The sequence below is a fragment of the Diabrotica undecimpunctata genome, chromosome 6 (assembly GCF_040954645.1).
Source record: "Diabrotica undecimpunctata isolate CICGRU chromosome 6, icDiaUnde3, whole genome shotgun sequence".
NCBI classification, from domain to species: Eukaryota; Metazoa; Arthropoda; class Insecta; order Coleoptera; family Chrysomelidae; genus Diabrotica; species Diabrotica undecimpunctata.
The window spans coordinates 19,344,588-19,369,699 of record NC_092808.1 but is presented as its reverse complement, the minus strand read 5'-3'; the positions used below and the strand labels follow the sequence as shown (position 1 = coordinate 19,369,699).

At 32.4% G+C, this 25,112-nt stretch overlaps 1 protein-coding gene across 1 annotated transcript; it reads right to left on the bottom strand.

Annotated features, from left to right (window-relative positions):
• Nucleotides 1-831: 831 nt before the first annotated feature.
• Nucleotides 832-24,099, bottom strand: CD98hc (CD98 heavy chain). Its single transcript, XM_072534393.1, has 10 exons — nucleotides 23,634-24,099; nucleotides 23,399-23,581; nucleotides 20,337-20,526; nucleotides 16,979-17,058; nucleotides 15,555-15,790; nucleotides 13,100-13,423; nucleotides 12,081-12,281; nucleotides 10,946-11,133; nucleotides 2,292-2,453; nucleotides 832-1,004 (listed from the first exon to the last, which is right to left on the bottom strand). Exons 1-10 carry the CDS (start codon nucleotides 23,716-23,718, stop codon nucleotides 923-925), a joined length of 1,731 nt encoding a protein of 576 aa, XP_072390494.1. The 5' UTR covers nucleotides 23,719-24,099; the 3' UTR covers nucleotides 832-922.
• Between the last annotated feature and the right edge of the window lie 1,013 nt (nucleotides 24,100-25,112).

The following is a 25,112-nucleotide window of genomic DNA, read 5'->3' as shown; positions in this document are numbered from 1 at the left end:
TGAACAACTCAAATTGTTTTATTCATTTACCTTACAAACCTTTCCTTGCACTTAATGAATTTAGCTATAGCAATAGAAATATGCACATTGTCATGTGCATATTTCGAAAAAAAGATCACAAGAAGAAAGAAAACAAGGAAAAAAAAGAAAAGAAGAAACCCAAGGATTTATTGTGTAAAGAAGCACTCCCCAAGGATAAGCTTCTTTCTAAGAGCGGAGGAGTTACGTCCTTGGATTATCTAATGTGTGACGACATATAGAGAAGCTATATTATATACCAGCGTTTAATTAGATTAAGAATTTTTGGATTTTGTAGTTGTTACCATACTTGTACGTTCCTAATAAATAAATTTTGTTACGAAAATAATTTTTTAAAAACTCTTTTTTGGCTTGACTTTCGTAACTCCAATACTACTATTTAGTTTTAGAATTAACTTTTGTTATTTTTATAGACTGATGTCATATTTTTTTGTAAGAATCTTACTAAAATCTACGTAAATTAATGACAAAAACAATGACTAAAATAAATTATGAAATAAGTTCTTTAAATTTTCCATTCTAGCAATATTTAACTTGCATATAAATGATATAAAATAAAAGAAAAAACTGTGATTTTGGTTTGTGGCTCTTTTGTATTGATATATTCAAGGAATTGAATATTTCTATCTACTTTTTATCCACTTTAATGGTACATATTTCCACTTTCTGTTCAGTTTAGCTAGTATCTATTATTTAAAATGAAGAATGTAATTTCTAGAGGGCGCTGTACACCAGAAGGTATCAATGCCTGACTTTTCTCTATTACTTACATTCAATACAAAAACTACAACATTGCTGCTTATCATTTATTCATAAATATTTTTAATGGCAATTGAAATTGTTAAATATTTCGGAATAACCAGTCTTCCCCTTCTGCCTCCATTTACTGCTTCTTCTTTGGAACGTACTGGAGAACCAACACAGATTTCGGTGATATCGGTATATCCGTCGAATCTTTCTTGGCACTGCAAAATAAATAAGAGATTCAGTCAGATGTATTTACAAACAAATACGTACATAAAGCCAATTAAGCTTGAAGCAAAACTGGAATAATACTAATCAGTTAATATGAACACAAAATATACATGAAACAATATGGGAAGATTTGATATTAATCTAGTCCTTGAGAGATGGCGTTTCATGCGAATGAATTGGTCTCGATTTTGATATCTGTCATACACATATCATTACATGATGTCAAGCAAAAGCTGCCTCGGTTCGCTCTCACCGCGCTGAGCACGTATACCTAACCTATATGGTATGCGGTGTTTTAAAATATGCATGAAACAATCCTTTCATGCATATTTTTTATACAAAATTTATTATGTTCTTACAAATGGAAAAAATCGAATATTGCTTATTTAACAAGTACCTTTACTCGAAAGGCAAAAATTGCCGTACAAAATCAATGTATGGAGTCTGAACTGTCATTAGCAATACTGAAATTTTGGAAAACTGAATTTGTTCATGGTCGTAAGAGTGTGTTTGATGATTCGTCCAGGTGCCTTAGAAACGATCAATACCTTAAAAATGATCAACGTACTCTGAACACGTCAAGTGAGTGTGCGCAATAAAATCACGCACAAGCATTTTAATAAGAACATGAACACGTTTATGCTAAATAAATGCTAAAACTCATTAGATGAGTATTTTTCTAATTAGTAGAGGTTGATGAAATTGATCCATTTCTATGAGCCTGTGACAAAGGAACAATAAAACCAGTGCAGAAAAAGCGACGTAGGTCCTTTTTCTGCACTAAGGAAGGAAAACATCGATCAATAACAAAAATAGCGATGATTGTTATATGGTATGCTAAAGATATTCTGATTGATAATTTGAAAAAAAGATATTGCAATAAATGTGTGTACTATGCAATTTTATTGAATTGTTTCGACGCCGATTTGAAAAAAGAGATTGGTAAGTGCCGCAAAAATACTCTTCCATAAAGACAAGCAAAAGTTCACAAGGCGGCTATTGAACGGGCAAACTTACACCAACTAGGATACAAATTGATCAAACATCCACAGTATTCATCAGATTTAGCCCTGTGTTACTATATCATGTTCCCAAACTTAAACAAATGGCTAGAAGAATGTCGTTTTGCAAAGAATGAGCGAAATTTATTTTCGAAATTGATAAAAATTAAAAAAGAAATGAGAAAAATAGCTTCAAAAACTTTTCTTTTTTTTTTACTAAGCTAGATTAATATCGTACCACGTACCTCGTAAAAGAAATCAGAAATATTTACTTACTTAATGTCCTTATGACTAGTTTCATTATAGTTCTTACTATAATATTGTATTGTCACCTCGTCTAATTCGGACAAGGCGGCGATGTTTTGTTTGACATTTAAAGTCACCTTCTGATCACCTGTGTTTAGAAGAACGAGAACTCCTGGATTTCCTGATATTTCCCTAAAAAACAATTCAAAATTAAGAATAAAACTATATATCACATAAAACGTATTTAGAAAATAAGATTGTTGCTTCTGCAGCAGAACCACGCTGTTACCGTTATCTGTAGACTTACTCATTGGTCCGCGATTTTTGTGTAACATATTTTTTTTGTTTTGCTGAACAAATAAATGGTTATCAGATGCACAGGTTTTTAATAGTTTAAACATTTCTGATATGACCAAGATATTAACCCCTTAATGTACACATTAAGTTTCTGTCAAAAAATGATCGAATTTTTTTTAAGTGAAAATCGTATATAATTAAATTGAAAAAAAAAAAAAGATAATTTCAGTGACGTAGCACCTTTAATTTACTTGAGGTGAGGCGAATTATTAAATCGTATTTTCTTTCATATAATAGTAATATAAACATTTAACACAACACAAATGTGTTCCATGCTGAAATATCCAATAAATGAAAAAATATTTTTTGTATTATTTTCTTCCTCTGTCTCGTGGTTCGGTAGTTCCATTGTATCATTATAGTCAATGACGACTTTCGGTTTAGAAATAACATTTCCTTCTCTATCCCTTCTTCTTGTTGCCTCCATTTGTGGATTATGAACCGTGCATGAAAGATAAACGTCTTTCTTATCCTTTCATTTTAGCCCATTTGAAACAAAATCCAAATGTCCAATCCAAATGTTATATCCACTCTATTCTTCTTTATGGTGTCGAAACCTGGACTGTTAATGTTGACTTAATGAGAAAACTGGAAGCTTTTGAGATGTGGCTTTTTAGGAGAATTTTGAAGATACCATGGACCTATCATATTACGAACGAAATGGTGTTGCACAGAATGGGAAGAGACAGAGAACTTTTGACCACCATTAAAAGGCGAAAGACAGCATATTTGGGGCACATACTTAGAAATGATAAGTACGAGTTGTTACAGCTGATTCTGAAGGGTAAAATCGAATCAAAAAGGGGTCCTGGTAGATTACAAATATCCTGGATTAAAAACATTCGCGACTGGACCGGGTTAAACACACAGACGCTCTTAAGTTATATTTGCAATATAACCATTTGCAATGGTTATATTGCAAATTATTATATTAGTGAAGACGGCACTAGAAGAAGAAGAAACAAAATCGTTTCTCCATTCTTCAACTTTTTCTTTGTGATTCACACGAAAAATTCCGTATGTATTTGTTTTTTTGTTGATTATGTCTGCGGACTGAGGGGACATATAGAAATAATCTTCTTCCTCTTTATAAGCAATTCTGCTTGTCCATTGGCGGATTAATACCTCTATGGAAGGTTGTCACTTCATCTTTTGAGCGGTCGTCCGATACTTCTTCTGCCGATTGGTGACTTATCTCTTGCTATTTTGACTACACGGGTCTGCTCCATTCTGCTTCTGTGGTTATTTCATTCTTTTTGTCTATTTTGTGTCCATTCATTTATACACTGTACTTTACATTTTCTTCTAATGTTTTCACTTCTCTTTCGATCTCACATCGTATTTCCTGTAATTCTTCTCAGTACTCTCATCTCTGCCGTTTCCAGTAGCCTTTGCGTTGTGGCTGTGTCGGGTCTTGATTCTGAGGCATATTTATTGGCCTTACACCGGCTTTATAAATTCTTGACTTCATCTCAGTGCTAATGTGTCTGTTTCGCCATATGATGCCATCAATTTCTATTTTACATCGGGTTGGTTCTTTGCTGACTACTATTGTTTTAGTTTTCTGAGATGAGATTGTCATATTAAATTCTTTTGCTCTTATGTTAAATCTGTGGACCAGTCTTTGCAGACTATCAACAGAGTATTTGTTTCCCATTCTGTATCCTCTTCCTTTGTTAACGCTTCTGATGATTTCATCTATGATCAAATTGAAGAGCATGGGGCTCAATGAATCCACTTGTCTTATTCCGCTGCCTATAGAAATTATAATGAAATAAATTTGGTAAAATAAAAAATGGATATTACGTACATATCTGCCCGATTATTATAATACACAATTCACTTACCAAACAATTCTGATGAAAATAAGGCACATTATGGTTCTAAGAGTAAAGAAAAAACATCATTCGCTTCAGATACACTAACGCTTTGTATAATAAGAAAATTTTGAATCCCTATCAATTATCAATGCGAGTTATTAGATAAATAAATATAAATAGGTAAAAAGAAATAAAATAAGACTTACTCACAATCAATTTAATTATACGACCAACGACCGGTTTCGCATACTACAATTTGCTATGTATCTTCAGGTCTAACGGTACCTGGTAAATTAAATGATGTCATGTTAAACAGTTACAATAAAACCGATGATCACCCATCACCAGCAATCCAGGATAGTTTGAACTATGTTTCCCAAATCACTAATTAATAATTCTTGTACCGGCATCATTTAATTTACCAGGTACCGTTAGACCTGAAGATGGATAGCAAATTGTAGTATGCCAAACCGGTGGTATAATTAAATTGATTGTAAGTAAATAAATATAATTTTACAATGACTCAACACTGGCTGGGCAAATAAAACCACTATTTAAGCATTTATACGTTTCTATACAAATACCACATTCGCAGGGGCTTGAAAAATTTAAGGATTAAAATTTAATGGTCGCCCGTCTTCCAGCCGAGCTTATACAAAATTACCAGTAGTACCAGTACATTAAGGGGTTAACGATAAACCACCCAAAACTCGATTTTCCACATCAAACAAAATATCAATAATTTATACATTGTAAGAATATTCCGAACAAATATAGTTTAAACCAGTGTTTCCCAAAGTGGGGGTCGCGACCCCCTGGGGGGTCGCCATGAGGTACTAGGGGGGTCGCCGAACATTTTCAAAATAAGACAAAGGCACCACTTTGTTAGATCATGTATTTTTATTTTAACAACGCCGTAAATAGAAATTAACAATTAATTATCAGACGAAATATAAAACTAAATATTAAAGTCCGTAAAAATAAAAGAGTAAAACAAAGTCAAATATTATAATCTTAATGCAGTCAAGAGCTATGCGCCTGTTTTTGTGAAACTAATCTTTCAAATCTAGGCTGTGTATTTGAGACACACACAATTATATAATTTTCAAGTATGAGACGATTTTTAACTCTTGCTTTAATGGCAGTCATAGACGAGAAACTTAACTCACACAAATATGATGTTACAAATGGAACCAAACATTTTACAGCTTCACTCGCCAACTGGGGGTATTCCTGCATCTTTTCGGTCCAAAATTGGTCCGTTCCACGGACCACAACATTCCATCACTTGATATTTCAATAAGTTTTTCTTTCATGCTTATTGGTATTTCAACATGCTGAAAGGAATCGGCTAAAAACGGATTTAGTATCCATCTGCAACTGTCGTAACTGTTTTGAATTTCTTCGGGGAAATAATCACAGAGCTGTTGTTTTAAATTGAGAAAAATAACATGCATGTCAGCAAAAACTTGTTCAAAATTTGTAGCACTGTAATTGGATACATTTTCCATAATTTCCTGAAGGCACTGGAATGAATCGAGTTGTTTTTTGCCAAGTGAGGTGGACCATAAATCGCCTTAATAACGCCCCAATAAACGCCTTAATTTTATCTGTGGCTGTAATTATATTAATGTCGCGACCTTGTAAATTACTGTTCAAAATATTTAATTGCTCGAAAATATCAGCAAGGAAACCTAGTTTCAGAAGCCAAATAGGATCGGAAAATTGATTTTCATATGGGGACTTCTCATCTTTCAAATACATTAAAAGCTCTGCTCTTAAGTGAAATACACTTTTTAAGACGTTGCCCCTTGAAAGCCACCTTACTTCGGTGTGATAGAGATTTTCAAATAAAGCGCCCATGTCTTCGCAATTTTTTCTAAAAATACGGGTCTGCAAAGCTTTTCCTTTAATGGAATTTACCACTTTAATGATGGTTTTCATAACACAGTCCATTTCAGGAGGTAAAACTTTGGACGCAAGAGCTTCTCGATGTAAAAAACAATGTCTCCATTTGGCATTAGGCATTATTTCTTGTAATTTGACGACAAGACCAGATTTATGTCCTGTCATAGCTTTAGCGCCATTTGTGCATATAGCAATACATTTACCCCAGTCAATATCATATTTACGTGTACGTTTCACAAAAGTGTCGAGTTAACATTTTCCAGTGGTATTGGTCTCCACTGGGGAACAAAATAAAATATCTTCTTGAATGCCAGATTTTCCACAACTTGCACTTGAGCGCCATATCACTAATTCTTCTTTGGATAGTATTATTTGACAGAGCTATTGTATTTAATTTTGCAGCCTCTCTTTCCCCACACATTATATGTACCATTTCAACACCTGCTGGAAAAATCAGATTTTCAGCAATTGTGTGCGGATTACTAGTTTTGGCAACACGATAAGCAACTTTATAACTTGCTAATAATACTTTTTCATTAGTAGTGGTTGCCAAGGGAAAACTGTCTTGCTGTTTGTGAAGGACGTTCAGCTTTCTTTCAAAGAATTCTACGGGCTCGTCTTTTTTATCTGGATGTTTGCTATTTAAATGTCGAAGTAGACGTATATAATTTATCGTAGATGTAAATACGTAAACGAGAATACGTAAATCGTAAAATATTTACTCATTACTCAACACCGCGTTCGCCACCATAGGCTGTTTGGATTCGAACTGAGGTTTCGTTGCGCATGGCCGCTTATATAAAGCCAAAACGAGGCTACGAGAACGTTCCAGAGTGTCATCTAGTAGCGAGCGCTTTCGCGATTATCATGGAAGAGTTTTGCGATGTAGACACAAGCTAATATGTCGCGGTGTACAATGTGCAGTCGACTTCTTATTATTTATTTTTATTGTAAATGCTATTCTGGCAGAAGTACCTACTACTAATTACTAGTGGGACAGATCGCAATCATTAAAATAATTGTATTAAAATAAAATAATTGTTTTTGATTTAAACTTAAACAGTAAAGTAAAATTAAATTTGAGAAACCATCAGATAATTGTAAATTAGGCACAATATTTCTGTCAAATAATATTGAATAAATGAGTGGGGGGAAATTGGGGGGTCGCGAACAAATTTTTTAGCAAAAAGGGGTCGCGGTTTAGATAAGTTTGGGAAACTCTGGTTTAAACTATAATTGTAGTTAATTCCTAACAAAAATAATAACCGTTTCTATATTTGAACTATGGCTTTATTATTTAAATTCAGAAATACTATACCTTTGTCTAAATCATCAAGTAAGCGTGAAACGTTATAAACAGTTTATTATTGTCTTTAATAAACATTAATTCCATGGTTTCGAGTCAGAGTCAAATGTCAATGTTTCAAAAGTTTTGTTCCCTGTTCAAACTCTAGATATTCCCGCCAATATTTTTTGAGCCACCCTATGATCGAGTGTATGTACCTTGTACATTCTCAGATAGACGGAAATAGTAAAAATAAGACATTAAGAGATGGGCCAGAAAATTGTTTTTATGAAAAAAAAAAAAAGCTAAAAATCCTATCAATAAAAAATAAAAATGGAGACACCGATGAATGGACGTAAACTGTTAAAAAATTACTTGTATTGAGTATTAACTATAAAGATAATCCAGATCACATTCATTTCTAAAATGAATATGTTAAAAAAAATTAAAACAATGAGGAGAGACAAAAGGCATTTAACCCCAAAAAAATATTATTGGAGCCGTAATATTATCAAGAACAATGGGACACGTTACCTATCACCAAAGAAAAGACAAATACAATGAACCTTTGTAAGAGTGATATAATAAGTAGCCAGCACCAACAGTTTTATGTGATTCATTAGAGTTTGGTGCATAAATGAACGGGTAAGAGACACACACAGATGATTCAGATTATGATAATCGAGATATTTACATACTTTTTAGAGACACCAAAACGTAATTGGACTTTTATTAATTTAATTAAAGATTATTTAAACCTTTATAGTAACGTTTTTTAGAGGTATATAACTTTAAGTTGGCAATTAAAAAAATTTTTCTTTGATGTCAGCTATTTTGACAGCTGTCAAATGTTTTATGTTTAGGTTTGCTTGACATTTCAACACGAATAGAATGATGCCTACAAAGCTTCTAAATTGTACAAATTTATTTCTAAAATCATGATTCTGTTCGAAATTCGTATCTACACTATGTCCATCGTATGGCACACAAAATCGTTCATCACAGAATTAATAAATTCGATTAACGATGGAACATTTTCGCATCATGTTTACTCTAAATGGTACGTCGTACAATGCATACATAAGAAGTTATAGCTGCTGTAGAGCGTAGCATGAAGGAAGACCATAATGTGTCCATCCACCATCGCATCTTGGGTTTCTGTGCTTACAAAATCCAACTTGTGCGAGAATTAAAGGTACACCATCACCGAACAAGGTCACCGAAGATTGTGTCCAAAACGAGATTGTTCTTAATCCTGATTTTTATTAACGAATTTTGTTTATTTTGGTCGAATGACTACGTTAATAAGCAAAACTGCTACATTTGGAGTGAAGGTCATACTCAATCATATTATGTTAAGAGCCGTTATATCCAGAAAACTGATGTTTGGTATGCTTTATGGGGTGGTGGAATCATTGGTTAGTAGTTCTTCAAAAACGATGCTGACCATAACGTTACAGTCAATGGTGAACGCTATGGAGCCATAATCACTGATGTTTCGGTTCCTGAATCGAATAACCTTGAAGTGGAGTAGCTGTGGTTTCAACAAGACGACGTTAAGTATCACACCGCTCATGATACAATCGATTAATTGAAGTAAATGTCTGGTGACCGCATATTTTCAAGTTTGAGACCTGTACATTGGCCTCCAAGATCGTCCGATCTAACACCACTAGACTATTTTCTGTGGGGGTATGTAAAGTTACCAATCTACGCCGATTACCCAGAAAGATTATAGACTTGCAGCACAACATTCGCCACGTTATTGCTTATATACAGCCACAAATGTTATCGATTGTAACGTTAGATTGGACTACATTCGAGTCAACTGCGGCAGCCATTTGCCAGAGATCATATTTACATAGACATAGAAAATTATTATCTTTCGAATTAGGTCACTTTGATGTCAATTTCTCTACCAAAAAACAACAATCCCAAAGCATGTAATGACTATAGATTGATAAGCCTAATGTGTCACCCTTTAAAGATTCTCTTGAAAATTGTTCAAAACCGAATTTATAAGAAATGTGAGGAGCAGATAGATGAAACGCAGTTTGGCTTCAGAGGACGCATGGGTACAAGAGAGGCATTATTTGCGTTGACGGTACTCTTGTAGAAATGTCGGGAATATAACAAGCATACATATGATGCTTCATAGACTTTAGGAAGGCCTTTGACCGAGTGCAGCATATGAAGTTAATAGATGAATTAAAAAACATCAATTTAGACAAAAAAGACATTGAGTTTATTAAGGCTATATACTGGAACCAGAAAGCAGTAGTAAAGGTGAACGATATAGAAACAAATAATATACCGATTGCGAGAGGGGTCAGGCAAGGATGCGTCTTGTCTCCGACGCTTTTCAACGTGTACTCACAGGTCATATTCAGAAAAGCCTTATGGGAAAGAAAAGAGGGAATAAGAATTGGTGGAGAAATCGTAAACACCATGAGATTTGCAGATGACACGGTAATTATGGCTGAGAGTATAGAAGAACTACAAACTTTACTAGATGCAATAAATAGTGAATGCATTCAAATGGGACTTGACATCAACATAGATAAGACCACATTTATGATAGTATCAAGGAGTCCAATAAATAATGAACAACTAACCCTTGGTGGACATCAAATAGAGAGAGTGACAAAATATAAATATCTGGAAGCTTACATCAAAACAGAATTAGATCCAGACCAAGAGATCAGGTTACGAATAGAAATGGCAAGGGCAGCGTTCTTAAAATTCAAGAAAATGTTCTGTGACAAAAATCTGAATACTGCGCTGAAACTGATGTTTGTTGAATGTTACGTCTGGTCCCAACTATTGTACGGGGTAGAAACATGGACGTTAAAAGCGCAAATAGTTAAGAAGCTTGAAGCCTTTGAACTTTGGATATACTGGAGAATGTTGAGAATTCCATGGACTGCCAGGGTCACCAATGAGGAAGTGCTGAGAAGGATGGGTTGAGACAAAAAATTATTGAGAACAATAAAAGTACGCAAGACTGCATACCTGGGACACATAACATACAGGAATGATAAATTTAGTCTTCTGCAGGTCATCATGCAGGGTAGAGTCGATGGCAAAAAAAGGGAATAGGAAGAAAGAGGAAGTCATGGCTGCGAAATATTCGAGACTGGACAAACATGACTGCAGACGAATTATTCCACGTTGCAAAAGACAGAGAAACTTTTAGAAATGTTGTCACCAACCTCCGTTAATGGAGTTAAAGTTCTATACCTCTAAAAAACTGCCGTTATTTGTAGTGACTCGAAACCATGAATTAATATAAAAATATACAGAATTTATATTACCTGACAAAAGCAAATACGGTATCATTGCTGACTGCATACATGTCACAATTGCCCCTCATGATCGAAGGCGATTCCCTAATTTGAAGAAGCTGGTGGTCTATAGTATCATTTAATTTCACCAAACTTGCTCCTGGAAGAAGACTTGTCACGATACTGATGACGTCTGGTGGAAGAGAAGAACTTGTTTCCTATAAAATAAAATAGTTATTACAATCGAAAGTTAGTTATAATAATGAAAGTAATAGAAAGAGGTGGAAGAAAGGCACTGAAGAATCTTAAACTATGCTTAAATGAATTTGTTTATCAATAAAATACAAGTTAGTTTAAAATACGTGCAAAATTATATCATTAAATTAATAAAATAATAAATAAAAGTAAAACGTTTAATGATTAACCGTATTACTAAATCACAGCTAATATAAAGGAGACCTGAAATGTCGGCAACCTCCAATACACTTAAAACCAAATTTGTCGAATTGCGCACCATTAACTATAGATTGATTATTCTCTTCAGTGGCCATCTTAAAGTAAATGCCGTTCTTTATCAAAGTCTAGTCGGTGCGTTGTTGTTTCACTCTTTCCACAGTAACATATTTATTCTTCTCTTGACTACGTGGGGTAGAATGTTGACTTAGTTATCCATCACGACTTCTGCTACCACGATTAAATTTCAATATAACACATTGTATAAGGAACATTTAGTCAATCGTATTTTAGGACTAATGTCAAACCTCCCTTACAATGAAACTTTTTCATTTTTATATATTTCGCACATGCTTTTTCAATTTTAATTTTTATTTTAGCAAGGTATTCGTTATTTATATGGACTAAATATCGAAAAACTATAACATCTCGAAGAACTGTGGAACGAATTTAAAAGCTATTATAAAAATTACCGAATAAAAAATAGTAAGTGGATGAGAGAATATTTTATAATAGATGAATGAAATATGTGAGGCAATGGAAGAAAAACATCACAGGTCTATAACATGATAAGCAATATTCTGATTAGCTTTTTTTAAAACTATATCTAAAACTGTAAATAAACGATGTAGCCCATGTTTCTGCTTGACCTTAAAGTATTATACTTTTTCAATGAGTTCAATAAAATTAATTTTTTACCAAAGTAACTTACCTTCCATAGGGGCCATTTGACGTTATCAATTTTGAATGTGTGATTTAATCGATTCACGATGGTTGTGACATTGGGTTTGGAGAACACATTTGTCATAAGAGGCAGATCCACCACTAAGCTGTCGTTAACTTGGTAAGATTGAATTTTACCCAATTCTTCAGCTACCATTAAGAGGCCATCCGCTGTATTATTTTTTACCACCTGAAAAGGGTACAAAAGATTTTAAAGTAATTAATTCAGTAAAACAATGAAACAGTTGTTAGCATCGCAAATTTAATTGAAAATATGGGTTCTAAGGAAGTAAAATGAGAAAGAATGAAAAATTTTGTCTTTTTGTTGATATGACGAGTTGGTTTAATGATTTTTTGTTTATTTTTGGTATAGGTGGTGTATGTTATTTTCAATGGTTCATTGGTTAACATTGAAACAATAATTGTGGACTGTATAACTTGATGGAATTGACATGTAACTTGTTTCATGCATATACACTGAGTTTCTCTTGTCCAGCATCTTTTTTAACGCGCAAACCTTGACAAACATAAGCTCTTAGGGCAGTGTTGCCACGGTTGCTATTTTAAAAATAATAAAAAGTTTGTACAAGTGAAATATTGTGCGATATTTCGTTTAATTCTGAAGCTGATTTGGATCTTTTATAGACTCAGTTTTAAAAAATAGGTAACATCTGTATAAAAATGACTTTTGGTTAAACACATATTAAACATTTATCTATTATTATCAAGAACTTATATTGGAACCAGTTAGTTCACATAAAACTAGGAAGTAGGACAACATAGGATATTCAAATTCTAAAGCGAGTCGATGACAGCGGTATATACTTTCGCCACTCCTGTTCAATTTATATTCTGCATGCATTTTTCAAGATGCCTTAGAAGATATAGACATAGGAATAAAGGTGAATGAAAAACCTATTAAAACATCCGATATGCTGACGACACGGACCTCCTTGCCACTGATAAGAAAAAGTTCCTAATAAATAAAGTCAATTAAAATATACAAACCTCTTTCCAGTTCAACAGCAGCTTGCCAAGATCCAATAAATTCATAGTTTTGGTAGGAGTGAAGAATTCAGGATCCCCAATTTCGACACCATCCTTGTGTTCAAATTTGGCTTCGTTTTGAAATTTGGGATCTACCAGCAATAATGGAGCATTTCTAATTCGAATTCCTGACGCACCATGTCCTATGAATTTCTTTATAATTTTGGAGAATTCTTGTACGACTGCCTTTTCGCGGAAATTGAGATGAGGAACGCCTAATGGAGCATAGTAGAATCGTTCGCGAACCTTTGAATATTCCCATGACGAGTTCTTGTTTAGATAGTTCTGGAAACAAACAAAAAAGTTAAAATGTAACAAATAATGTGTTATATAGATCCGTTGTGGATGTCCTTTTTCCAAGAATCTAACATTTAAGTGGTTCATTATGAAAGACTCTGAATAATTAATCTTCGTCGAAGCACGTACAGGCACGCCTTTGACTCGTCGATTTCCTTTCCCCTCAAACTCGCAAAGGTTTACATTGAAAATATTAGTCACTTTCTACCATTTTTGTAGGACGAGAGAATGAATGTTTGTTACTAAACAAAGGGAGATTTTTTTGTGATACTGTAATGTAAACATAGCAAGGAAATAAAGAAGAAAAAATTAAGGGGTAGTTAGCCTAGAAAAGAGTAATACTTATTTAAGTAATTATTATATAGTCCCAATTGATTAAAGAACAAATAATTCATAGCTAGTTAGTAACATAGTTAATGTATACATTTTACATTAAACAAAGATTGAAAACTCGACCTAGTTTAAGTGTATTACACGAGTCTCAAATATCAGGTCGCCACGGTTGTTTAAAAGAAAAAAAAATCACGTTTAAAAACATAGACCTTCGCTGGAAAATAACACGGGGACTCAGTCAGCAAAAAAAAATAACTCGACCTTGGTACTACGATCGGAAATTGAGAATACGGGCTCATAAAAAACCGAACGAAGCGGGCCAGCGGAGACCAGTGAGAAGGAGGCACTTGAGAGCGCTCCACGCAAGAAGCACGGGCACCCGAGACGATACGCAGCCAGTGAGCGCACTATTGTAACTCGACGGGGTAGTGTGACGTATAAGTGCCGGTATCTGGAGATTCGAAAGTTCGTGATAGCGCGCCGTACTTCAACTGACTGATCTTGAATTCCTGTAGGACTGGAGGCGTATTCATTAGTTAGAGCCTAAATACGCGAAGGTAACTAAGATATATATATATACTAACCCAAGGAATATACAAGAATACGGAATTGTCCACTCTTTAATTCCTTGCTTTGTCTCTTCTCGTTTCCATTCGCTCCTGATCGAATCATTATTGGTCTTAACTGATATTTTGTTATCTTAGTTGTAGTATACAGTCTATTTAATACATTGTAAACTCGAAATTTGGTTTTATTGTTCTTCCCGGCCGTTACAGGTAGAGACTAGAAGAGATACACATTTTTTGCTTATGCAGTTCTCCGACTTCTAAAGCAAGCCCATAGACTCGCTCTTTACAGGACCTGAGACCTAGAAGTCCTTAATCCCCTTTCTCCCAAATCTCCCTACCCTCTTGTAAATCCGCGAGGGCGAAACCAGTCAGTCCAGACTAGTGGGACCAGTAAGCCTTGCCCCGCTCGCAGGGATAAGTATCCCCTAAGAATTGTAGATGCATCCAAGGATATTGAGACAGGCGTCTTCTACAATGGTGACAACATTTCTTAGAGTGGTGACAGTTTATTAGAATACTCTCACGGCTTATAGTTTCAAAGAAATAAAATATCTTTTGTGATCGACTACTAAGAACCCTTTTAGTGAAAATATAATGTAATTGTACACCTTTATTTAGGAAAAATGCAGATGTATGGCTTGAATTATTCTTCATGACTATAAAATGAATTTTTAACATAGATTACTGACGACGAAGATTGGCACTTCGAGTATTGTGTAAATAAAAAATGGACTAATTTATGCAGGTGTAAACAAAAGAATCGGTTGGAGTTGTTTTTTTTTTGTACGAAAATATTGCGTCGGAATGCCTCATTATGTAAATATTTCCTTTGAAAGAGTCTGAGGTAATAAAATTTGAGAGATTTATGAGGTAAAAAAAGACATTTAACGAAATCTCGACCTTTTTTGCAGTAAAGATACATTTACAAATAAATATAATGAAGGGAATTATAGTACAGAGAGGTACTCTGTACTATTAAATAAGAAATATTAGTATTATGATACGTTACAAGCTGTAACATAATCTATACTTACTTCTTAATTACTTTGCCTATTCTATATATTAAAAATAAATCATTCATGCGTTAGAAGTCTGAAAGTATCGGAGTTTGTAACAAAATATAAAGGCTAACGTGCCTGATTATATACTATGTACTACCAGTATTAGAGATAATGATGGACCGAAAAAGAAATAAAATATCTTTGTCTTTGACTTACCCAATTATTAGGAGGTGTCAACACACCGTTTTTGTATGAAGGAGGTAACCAAATATAATAATCACTGAAGGTCTCATTTGAATTTTCACTCTCTGTATACCACAGATCAGTAGCTGCTGGATCCAAATCTACAATAATGTTCGTGCCTAATTCTTTAGCTTTTTTAATAAGTTTTATGGTGTCGTGAGTTTCATCAAATGGTTTATATGAGTCCTCTGGCCATACAATTATTACACCTGGAAATATAATTTTTAATATTAATTTATGAATTATTTAAATATATTTTGTCATATTTTCAAGATCACCGTATGTAAAATCCCTCAAGTTCGCCTACAGAAAGTACTTTGGAAACTCGAATCATCACAAATTTTATTGGTCTACAAAGTCTTCTATTTATTAAATCAGCATTAAACCTTCTGTAATACAGGCTTCAATCATGATTGGTAACCTTTTTAATGAAGAATATTTGAAGAAGAACTGAAAGCGAATTTGGCACTCTCTAAAGTATTGGCTATTGGTCATAAATTATCGAACTAAACTACATTCATTTTACATATTCCCAATTGTCAACAGACGCACGTGAAAGCCAAACAGGGTCGTACTGAGGTGTATCATATGATTTTTAAAAATATTTACTTTTGAAACTATTAGTGTAAGAATTTCTTGAAATTTAATCATTAAATCACACTTAAACTAAACTCTAAAAAATAACACGATCAGTAAATAACTTAACAATAACTATAACACACAATATATTAACTTAAAAACCAACACGCTACAATTTGAATTTAAACAGACTGGGAAGTTTGGATCTGTACCATGAGAATCCGTCTGGCTTAAGGCAATAAATTATATTTAATAGCCTCTTGACGAATGAGAGGGGAATATCAACACGTGTGTGTTTACAGATGGGAATTTGCTAAATGAATGTACTTTATTGGGCTAACAGGCACGCACTTCGTGTTTCCTTTCCGTCGTCCGTCGAATGAAGAGTTACAGTAGTTATTGTGCAAAGCTGTTTTTTGGTTTGTTGATTTGTTAATCGTTAGGTCGTGTCTTGATAGTGTAAAGCATTTTTTTTAAGAACTTATTTATTTATTGCCAATACAAAAGTTTTCCCTACTTTAAAATAATTCCTGTAAGTATATTAAAGCATTTATAATAGCCTAAGATACGATATAATTTGGCTATGCTATGCCGTTTCCACCACTACCGAATATTCCTACAGTTTTAGACCCGCCTGTGTACCAGGTATAACCCCGCAGCCTGCTATTTTCTCTACCCATCCCTCTCGTGAACCAATGTCCACTTCGAAAGATACTTTAAACCTGTAATGTATAGGTTGTTTTTTGAAACGTTATATCTATTGCATCTTGCCTGCATCTTGTGTTTTTATTTAAATAAAAATTCGTGTTAACACTTACCTTTAATGTCTTTGTTAAGAGAATCTAAACTTTCAGGTTTAGCATCAGGATCTAATGTTGCCAAAGGTCCAACTTGCCACCTAAAAATAGAAAATTATAGATTATATAGCTTTTCTCCAGTTTTTACAAAAAAGCTCATTTTCCGCTTAAATTTGCAATAAAAACATTGCTTCATAAAAATTTAATTATGCCAATAGCATTTTTCGATTATAATTAAAATATAGGTTGATCAATTTAAAATAAACCAAGAAAATAATGTAATTGAGTTTAGACATATCCTCAATTCTATTTCATAAATATTATCAAACTTAATCATTCTTAAAATTTTTGACAATTATTAAAAAATTATCGTTGAAATAGAGTATTGTTCTCATACTCCTTTGATCTAACTTTTTAAACACCCAGTATAACAGCTTACAGTGTGAAGTAGATTTCAAAATTAAAATAAAACACATGGGATCCCTTTTACAAAGAAATATAATTTTGATCTGGCATGCTGCTATGAAACACCCCGTAAGATTGTAGCAACTTTTAAAATATGTAAAGGTATCTGCAATTTTTGTACATGATTTTTTTGTATCTTTTACTATAACAGATATACTGAGCTTCCTCACAATAATCAATCACCCTGTATATATATATATATATATAGCTTTTTCACAATATTGCAACAAACAAAAGTAACGATTTTTCATCTGATAAAAAAAAACAATGACACATCTAGTTTCCTAAGTCTTTTCATATAACTTTCCTATGTTATACCTTTATCGCTTGGTCTAATAACTAACCCAGTCTAGTAATGAAAAATGATATTTCACAGAAAAATTTATTATAGTCATCTAATAGCTGAAAGTCACATGGGTTGAGGCATAGTTAATGAAAACTATGTATCGAGGTATAAAATTCATCTATTCCTCCTACTAAATGTAAGTTCTCATCTTTATATTTCGGTGGGATTTTATATTGACTTCATTCTTTTTTTATTTATTGGTAGAAGTTCCTGACTTTGTTATTTACAAAATCTTCTTCAATATTATTTAATTTTTCTTCCAGGTACACCCTTTTCTTTGCTTCCCTTCTCTTTTCAGCATATAGTTTCAAATTGTTCAAATTATTCTTCCTTATGCTATTGATTCTGGCTCTATTCCTCTCCCCAATCGCTCTCTTACAATCATTATCATATCAATCTTTTTGTCTTCTTTGAAAGAGTTTTAGTAGTGCTAAATTGGCTGTTGATTGAATCGTTTCTCTGAGTCGTTCCCACCTACTGTTATTTCTTGTCCTACTTTCTGTCCTGATAGTTTTCCCTTTATTTGTTCTTGGAATTTTTTCCTAATTTCTTCGTTCTGCAAACTACAAATACGACCAATTGCTGTGGTCAAACAGGTAAATTGTGTTCACTTTGTCAGCCCATTACCTTGATTCATATCTATGAAAATCATTTAGTTAATTTATTTGTGTTAACTCAATTATATTAAAATGTATTAACCACAAAATAAAAATCAATCAAATAAATTTCTTTGTAGATATAAATTGATCGTTAAAAGTTATCGCCACGTCTAATGTCACACACTCTTAGTCGTGAAGGACACACTACGAATCAAAAAATTATTGTTATAGTTTTTTAAATGAAACAGTTGTTGCAAGAGATTATCTCGCTGTTAATTTTTTTATTTTTTACAAGAATGTTGAGTTAGACATCTTTTGAAATAAAGCAGATGCACGGTGTTAATTTATTTGAAAATAAGTAATTATTTCAAACATTCATTTGAAAAGAATCGTGTATTCATAACTTTTGACGAGAAATTCATATGAAATAAACATGCCGACAACAATCTTATCTCGTGGAAAACACTGAAATATCTATTTTTTTTTAATATTTTACAGTGGAAAATACAGAATTAAGTATAAAATATTCATGGAGTTTACTGTATTTTAATAACAAGTTTATCTACTACATAAGTCGATAATAAACATTGTTATTAAAATTATGAATATATTCTTTGAACTGTAGAATCGATGTACATATTTTTTTAATCTACCTTATAAATTTAGAATAGTGGATTAGATTTTTTAGTGAACAAAAATAGAAATATGCAAAAATTAAGGCTTACACATTGAGAATTAGAATTATCGATTTAACCCAGTTTAGAGAAAAAAATAGGTAAAAAAAAATAAATTACAGGTAACTGATCGTTTTAAGTCATAGGGGAGATACAGTTAATGAAAAATATGTATCCAGGTAAGGTCAGACCGGTTCTATTTTTTTTATAAACAAATGCCAAGTCCGAAAATGTAGTATTTTTAAGAGCAATTTTTGAACTGAGAAACTATTGTGTTATAAAGAGACAGTTAATTTGAATTTTCACAAGTTCAAATCCATCAATAATTTGCCTAGATAATTTCAAAAAATCATTTTTTTACTAACTCTTCCAGGATTTACCCAACTAAAACGAAATTAAAATTTTCAAATATGTAATGAAAATTTATGGAACCAGACCAGAAAATATCATAAAGTAAATAAGGCGAAGAAAATGGAGCTGGCTGGGCCATACACTTAGTAGACACCAGATGACATTGCCAGTACAGTGCTGCATTGGAATCTTGAGGACCGACAGAAAGTGTGACTGACAAGAAAACTTATAAAAGGACAACACTGGAGGAAAGGAAAGAAATGGAAAAATCCTGGCTTGAAATCAAAGCACTAGCAAGAAATAGAGTTTGCTAGAGATACTTCATGGAACATAGGAAGCCCTATGTTCCTCTTAGGACTCTCAGGAATGTACATATATATATATATATATATATATATATATATATATATATATATATATATATATATATATATATATATATATGAGGAAATCTCCATTATTTTTAACTTCATAGATGACTTATTTCCCTTCAGACAACTTTTTGATTTTTAGATTAAAATGATTTTTTTAAATTGTTTTCAATAAAAATATACTATTTAACAGTATACTAGAATGTCCTCGCGCTATATTTTTTTAATTAATTAATAGTTTGTAAGACGAAGAATTGTTAATTTCATTTAAAAATCGCGGAATTTACTGCATGTATTTTAAAGAATAAGTTACATTTCCCTACATAACTTTTTCAACATTCAGCGGATCGTCCTGAAATCTTTACTGAAGTTGCTTTTTATATAGATGAATGTAACCTACGAGTATGAAAGGTGTGCCACTAAGGATAACATACTTATAATAAAACTAATAAGTGTAGCAAACATTTTATCAATTTCAAATTTTTTAAGTTTTCTCTCTATAGCTTTTTCAGTGTTTATGATGTAATTGTTTATTATATAAATTAAAAATTGAAATATAAACTTAAATCTTACCAGGTTCTCGGTGGTGGAGGATCACACTTGGGAGCGGCATAAATGATCATAATAGCTCCAATCAACATAGCCGCCCATAGTAACCAAAAAGTAACGAAGAGGAACCAACGGAGACGTACCCAAAATGGGTCATTGGCATACTTCATCAATTCTTCCTTGGTCATACCACCAAAAGTGGCCTTAGGCTCAACTGTAAACAAAATAAGAGAAACTGTTAATTTGGTTTTAAAAAGATCATACAATAGTTAAGAAATTACGGGTAATTATAAAAAAGAATGCTAATGTATTGACAATGATGAAAATGAAGATATATTGATGAATACAGCAGCAAAACTTAAGACATGGAAAATATATGTCGAAAAACTATTCATGTGCGAGAGAAACAGACTACTACCCTCTGAAAAAGAAATAAAAAATGGACAAGAGATAACAAGAGAAGTACCATATGAGCTCAAAAATATGAAAAATGGGAAAGAACCTGGCCCAGACGAACTGCCTATGGAACATAAAATTGTGGAATATGTAAATGGGTGGATAACAAATCAAAATATACCTAAAATTACCATATAAGTAGAATTGGAAAAGCTAGAATTGTAGGCATAAAGCTGAAAAAGGTACAAAACAGTGAAAAACTAGCAAGTAAACAAAATTTGTGACAACTAACATAATATACGAGACTAGTGACGAAGAAAATGATCTAAGAATCTAGGTATTAGGTCGAAAGTACATTTAGATATTTTATAAAAATTAAATAAATATTTAAGAATACCTTGAAATTCCTCAACAGCATTATCCATGTTAGAAACCACTTTTACTGTTATAGAAATGAACAAAATAATAAAATATGGGGCAAGAATAATAATATATTATGTTTACACTTATAAGTATCAATATTTAAAACAAAAAGTAAACAATTCTTCATTATTTGATAATTTTGAAGCAACTTTTAGGTGTTTTGACATACATCAGTTGAAAATAATTGTTAAATATGAACTAGTGTTATTCTGTGAACACAAGGACTATCTTAAGTAAAAGTTAGGAAAGAAGAAATGTTCGCTTTTAAATCTAAACCATTTAATATCCTAATAAACTGTTAAATAGCCCAATCAAAATAAAAAATAAATAAATTATTTTTGTATGATTGGGCTTTAAATTAAGACCTTTTACCAATAAAGGTTTAGGTGAAAAGAAATGTTTTTTTTTTTCATAAAACTATCAGTTTAATCTTAGGGGATCATTGTTTAAACATTTATTAAAACCTCAAAATTACCAAACAAATGAATTTTTAGATCTCTCAAAAAAGTAGGCCTAATAGAAATTTTTACTTTCTTTTCTTAAAAGTTTTTTAATAAAGGTGTCTTTTTAAATTTTCTAAATAAAATTTTATATATCATTATTACATAGAAGGGAGAGAAACAAGATTTATGCCACAAATTTTTGCAAGTTTGAATTTTTATTGTACAAATGAGCGCATACTCTGTCATAAGCATATTAACAATTAAAATTGGTCATCGAGTTCTATTTGCCAAGACCTTCACCTTTCTTTGACCTCTTATCTCGTCCATAATTGATCTTCTCAAAGTTTGCTTTTTCCTTGGGATTTCAATCTGGGGCTGGCTTTGCAAGACAGAACCTATTTTTGCAAAGTGTGAGGCCAATCCAACACCATTATCTGGACTTTATTTCTTTCTCTATCCCTTTTCTATCAAACAGGTGTATCAGATCATCATTTCTGATGGTGTTAGGCGAAAAAAGATCAACAATTCTTCCTAGGCATTTGTTAACAAAGACCTGCAAATTGTCTATAAGGGTTTTTTACACTTTCCAGATCCAGTTTTCGGACGATTTTCACATTTGGTCCCATTGAAGATAGCTACAAAGGAGCTGTGAATTAAATTCACAAAACAAATTTTTGACGTTTGACTGTGTTGTCATGTCTTTATAATGTATATGTTGTAGGCTTCAATTACAAATAGAGAAGCTTTCAAAAATACATTTTTATTATATTACTATATGAATTATGCAATTTTTTTATTTTTTTATATACAGCACGAACGAATAAATACTCGTTTCTTCTCATATTAATTGCAGTTAATTATTACAACATTTTTTTGCATTTGCCTTTGATAATAAGCTAATAGATTTGGCAATCCTCAAACCACCAGTTGCCAGATTGTTACAGATGGTCACCAGATGCCTGTGGAAAGTACCTGAATACTATTCTTATTATTTTTTTAAAGAATTTCTTTTTTACTGTTAGTTTGTTAACGTTCTATTGGATTTTTATTAATTATAAATCACATGCTATTTCCCGATTTATTAAAAAAACATGAATTCTATGAACTTTAATTGACAGCTCACTTATAGCTATCTTCAATGGGACCAAATGTGAAAATCGACCCAGTTTTCCCATCTATAGACTAAAACAGACTTCATATTCGACTAGAATATTTGGATTTTTGTCTTTATGGTATCCTGGCAAGACCTCCAAAGGGGATGAGCTTTTTGTATTTGTTTAAAGTTGAAACTTTTGTTAAAAGACAATGCCTAACTATTTGTTACATAAAATGAATGTTGAGCAAGAAATTATTTTTATGTCTATGTTTTCTGCTTTGTGAGTCTAGTACCTATATTTTGAGTGGAATTTAATAAACTTAATTAATAATACACAGGTCCAAGGAAAGAACTATAGATATTGTATTATAAATATTTAGTCAAAGTTGTGTAAGAGAAAGGTTATCAATCGAAATATTTTTGTTAAAACAAATTACTGCTTGGTATCTCCTAAATATTCCAAATAATTATTTCCAAAACAGATTGAGGTAATGAAATAACTAACCTCATCATTAAGTATTATTATTTATGTAAGAATAAATCAATATATAATAAAAGGCACATATTGGAAACCAAAAATCAATATACACCTTATGAGAAAGAACATGGATGCCATATTGCCATTATTATGTGGCAAAGACTTTTAGGAAGACCTATATTTTAGATAAGATATTTTAGTTTTAGAAAAGGTTTTTTTCAGGTCATTATAAAATTTTCTTATTACTTACCAATGTCGAGTTTTGCATCACCATTTTTCTCCCCCATTACTATTTTCACATCCTTTAAGGATATTTCTGAGTTTGGGGACACTTTGATGTCTTCTTTGGGCAGCATTCTCTCGTCTGCTCCATCGGTTTCTTTATTATTGGACTTACTTACACCTTTAGATCGTATAACTGTATCTCCTAAAACTAAAGAAAGTGTGCCTACATGGTTTTCTCTTAATTTCACTGAAATACATACCCTCCATTTCCTTGTCTGGTACAGGCTTATATGAACCACTGCCTGGCGACTCCTTTTTATCTTCTAATTTACTATTCCCATTCATCTTGGTGTAATCACAATTACAATTAAGCAATTAAATTAATTTAAGTACTGCTTCCGTCGTTATATTGGGCGTTATAAAATGTGAGAGGTCAAATCGCAGCAACGATTGTGTGTTCTTGTCTCAACTTCTGCTCTGCTGTGCTTTTTTTATTTTTTTTTTGTCCACAGCACATGCACTACACTGGATACCGAGTCTTATCGATTTTCTTTCTGCATTCGCTTGAGATGATGTAAGACAAATCACGTTTGCAAAAGAATTAATTATATTAATAACATTAACTATAAAAGTATTTTTTCTGTTAATATTATGCTAATTGACAATATTAAAAGAATTAAAAAAGTACAAATAGCAAGTCAAAAATAAAAAATTCCCTAAAGAATTAGTTCAGCCGCAGGTTATACTTCTAACTTAACAAAAGTTTAGATTCAAATATCCGAAGTTTGGATTTGGTTCGGATTTAGATGTAATACGGTAGGTATGCTTGTATAGGTATACCAACAATTTTAAATATTTTATTAAAATGAAAAGGTCTTATTAAAATACATTTTCAGTAAATATATATATATAAATATTTTTATAATACGTTATAATATATGGCAAATATATAATAGGTAAATTTCCTATTTTATATTGTTATGTGGCCCTAATTACGTGTACTTCACTAGGCGAAGCTCTTTTCTTTAGCGAAAATTCTAGTCAGCAGTTCTTGTGTATCAGTATTAATAGAAACGCAAAATCTATAAATTACGATCTGATTATTTAAGGCGGTGATCCAGCGTTTGAAGTTTACTTTTTATGCGATAGGCAAAGTGTTTATTTTGTAAAGCGATATATGATAATTTATTATTAATGAGATATTTGTTATTAAGTTATTATTAGTGAGTTTTTATTTGTAGTAGTAGTAGTAGTAGTAGTGGGTTAAATAAAATTAGTTAAACTAAAAACTATGAACTTCACTTAATTTCTGAACTCACACAAAAACGTAACAATTGGTACCACAAGAAAGTGGGATTAAGTGAAAGGAGTTATTGTCGAGAATTTTTATGGTCAAAACAAGAAGTGGGACCTTAGATGAAGGAAATTAGAGATATGATTGCCGCAATGGAACAACGTCGAAGAGAAGAAAAATAAGCTGAAGGGATATGTCGTTAGAAAGAAAAAGAAGCTGAAGAGAGACATAGTCAGGAATAAAAGGAAACTGAAGAAAAACGTCGTCTGTAAGAAAAGAAAGCTGAAGAGAAACGCCGTCAGGAAGACAGAGAGTTGCTCGTGTGTCTTATATCAAAATAGAAACATCAACAGTGAGTAAAGAAGATATGAGAAGAGAAATCAAAGAGACAAAGGAAGATATGAAAAGAGAAATCAAAGAAACAAAAGAAGACATCATTAAAGAA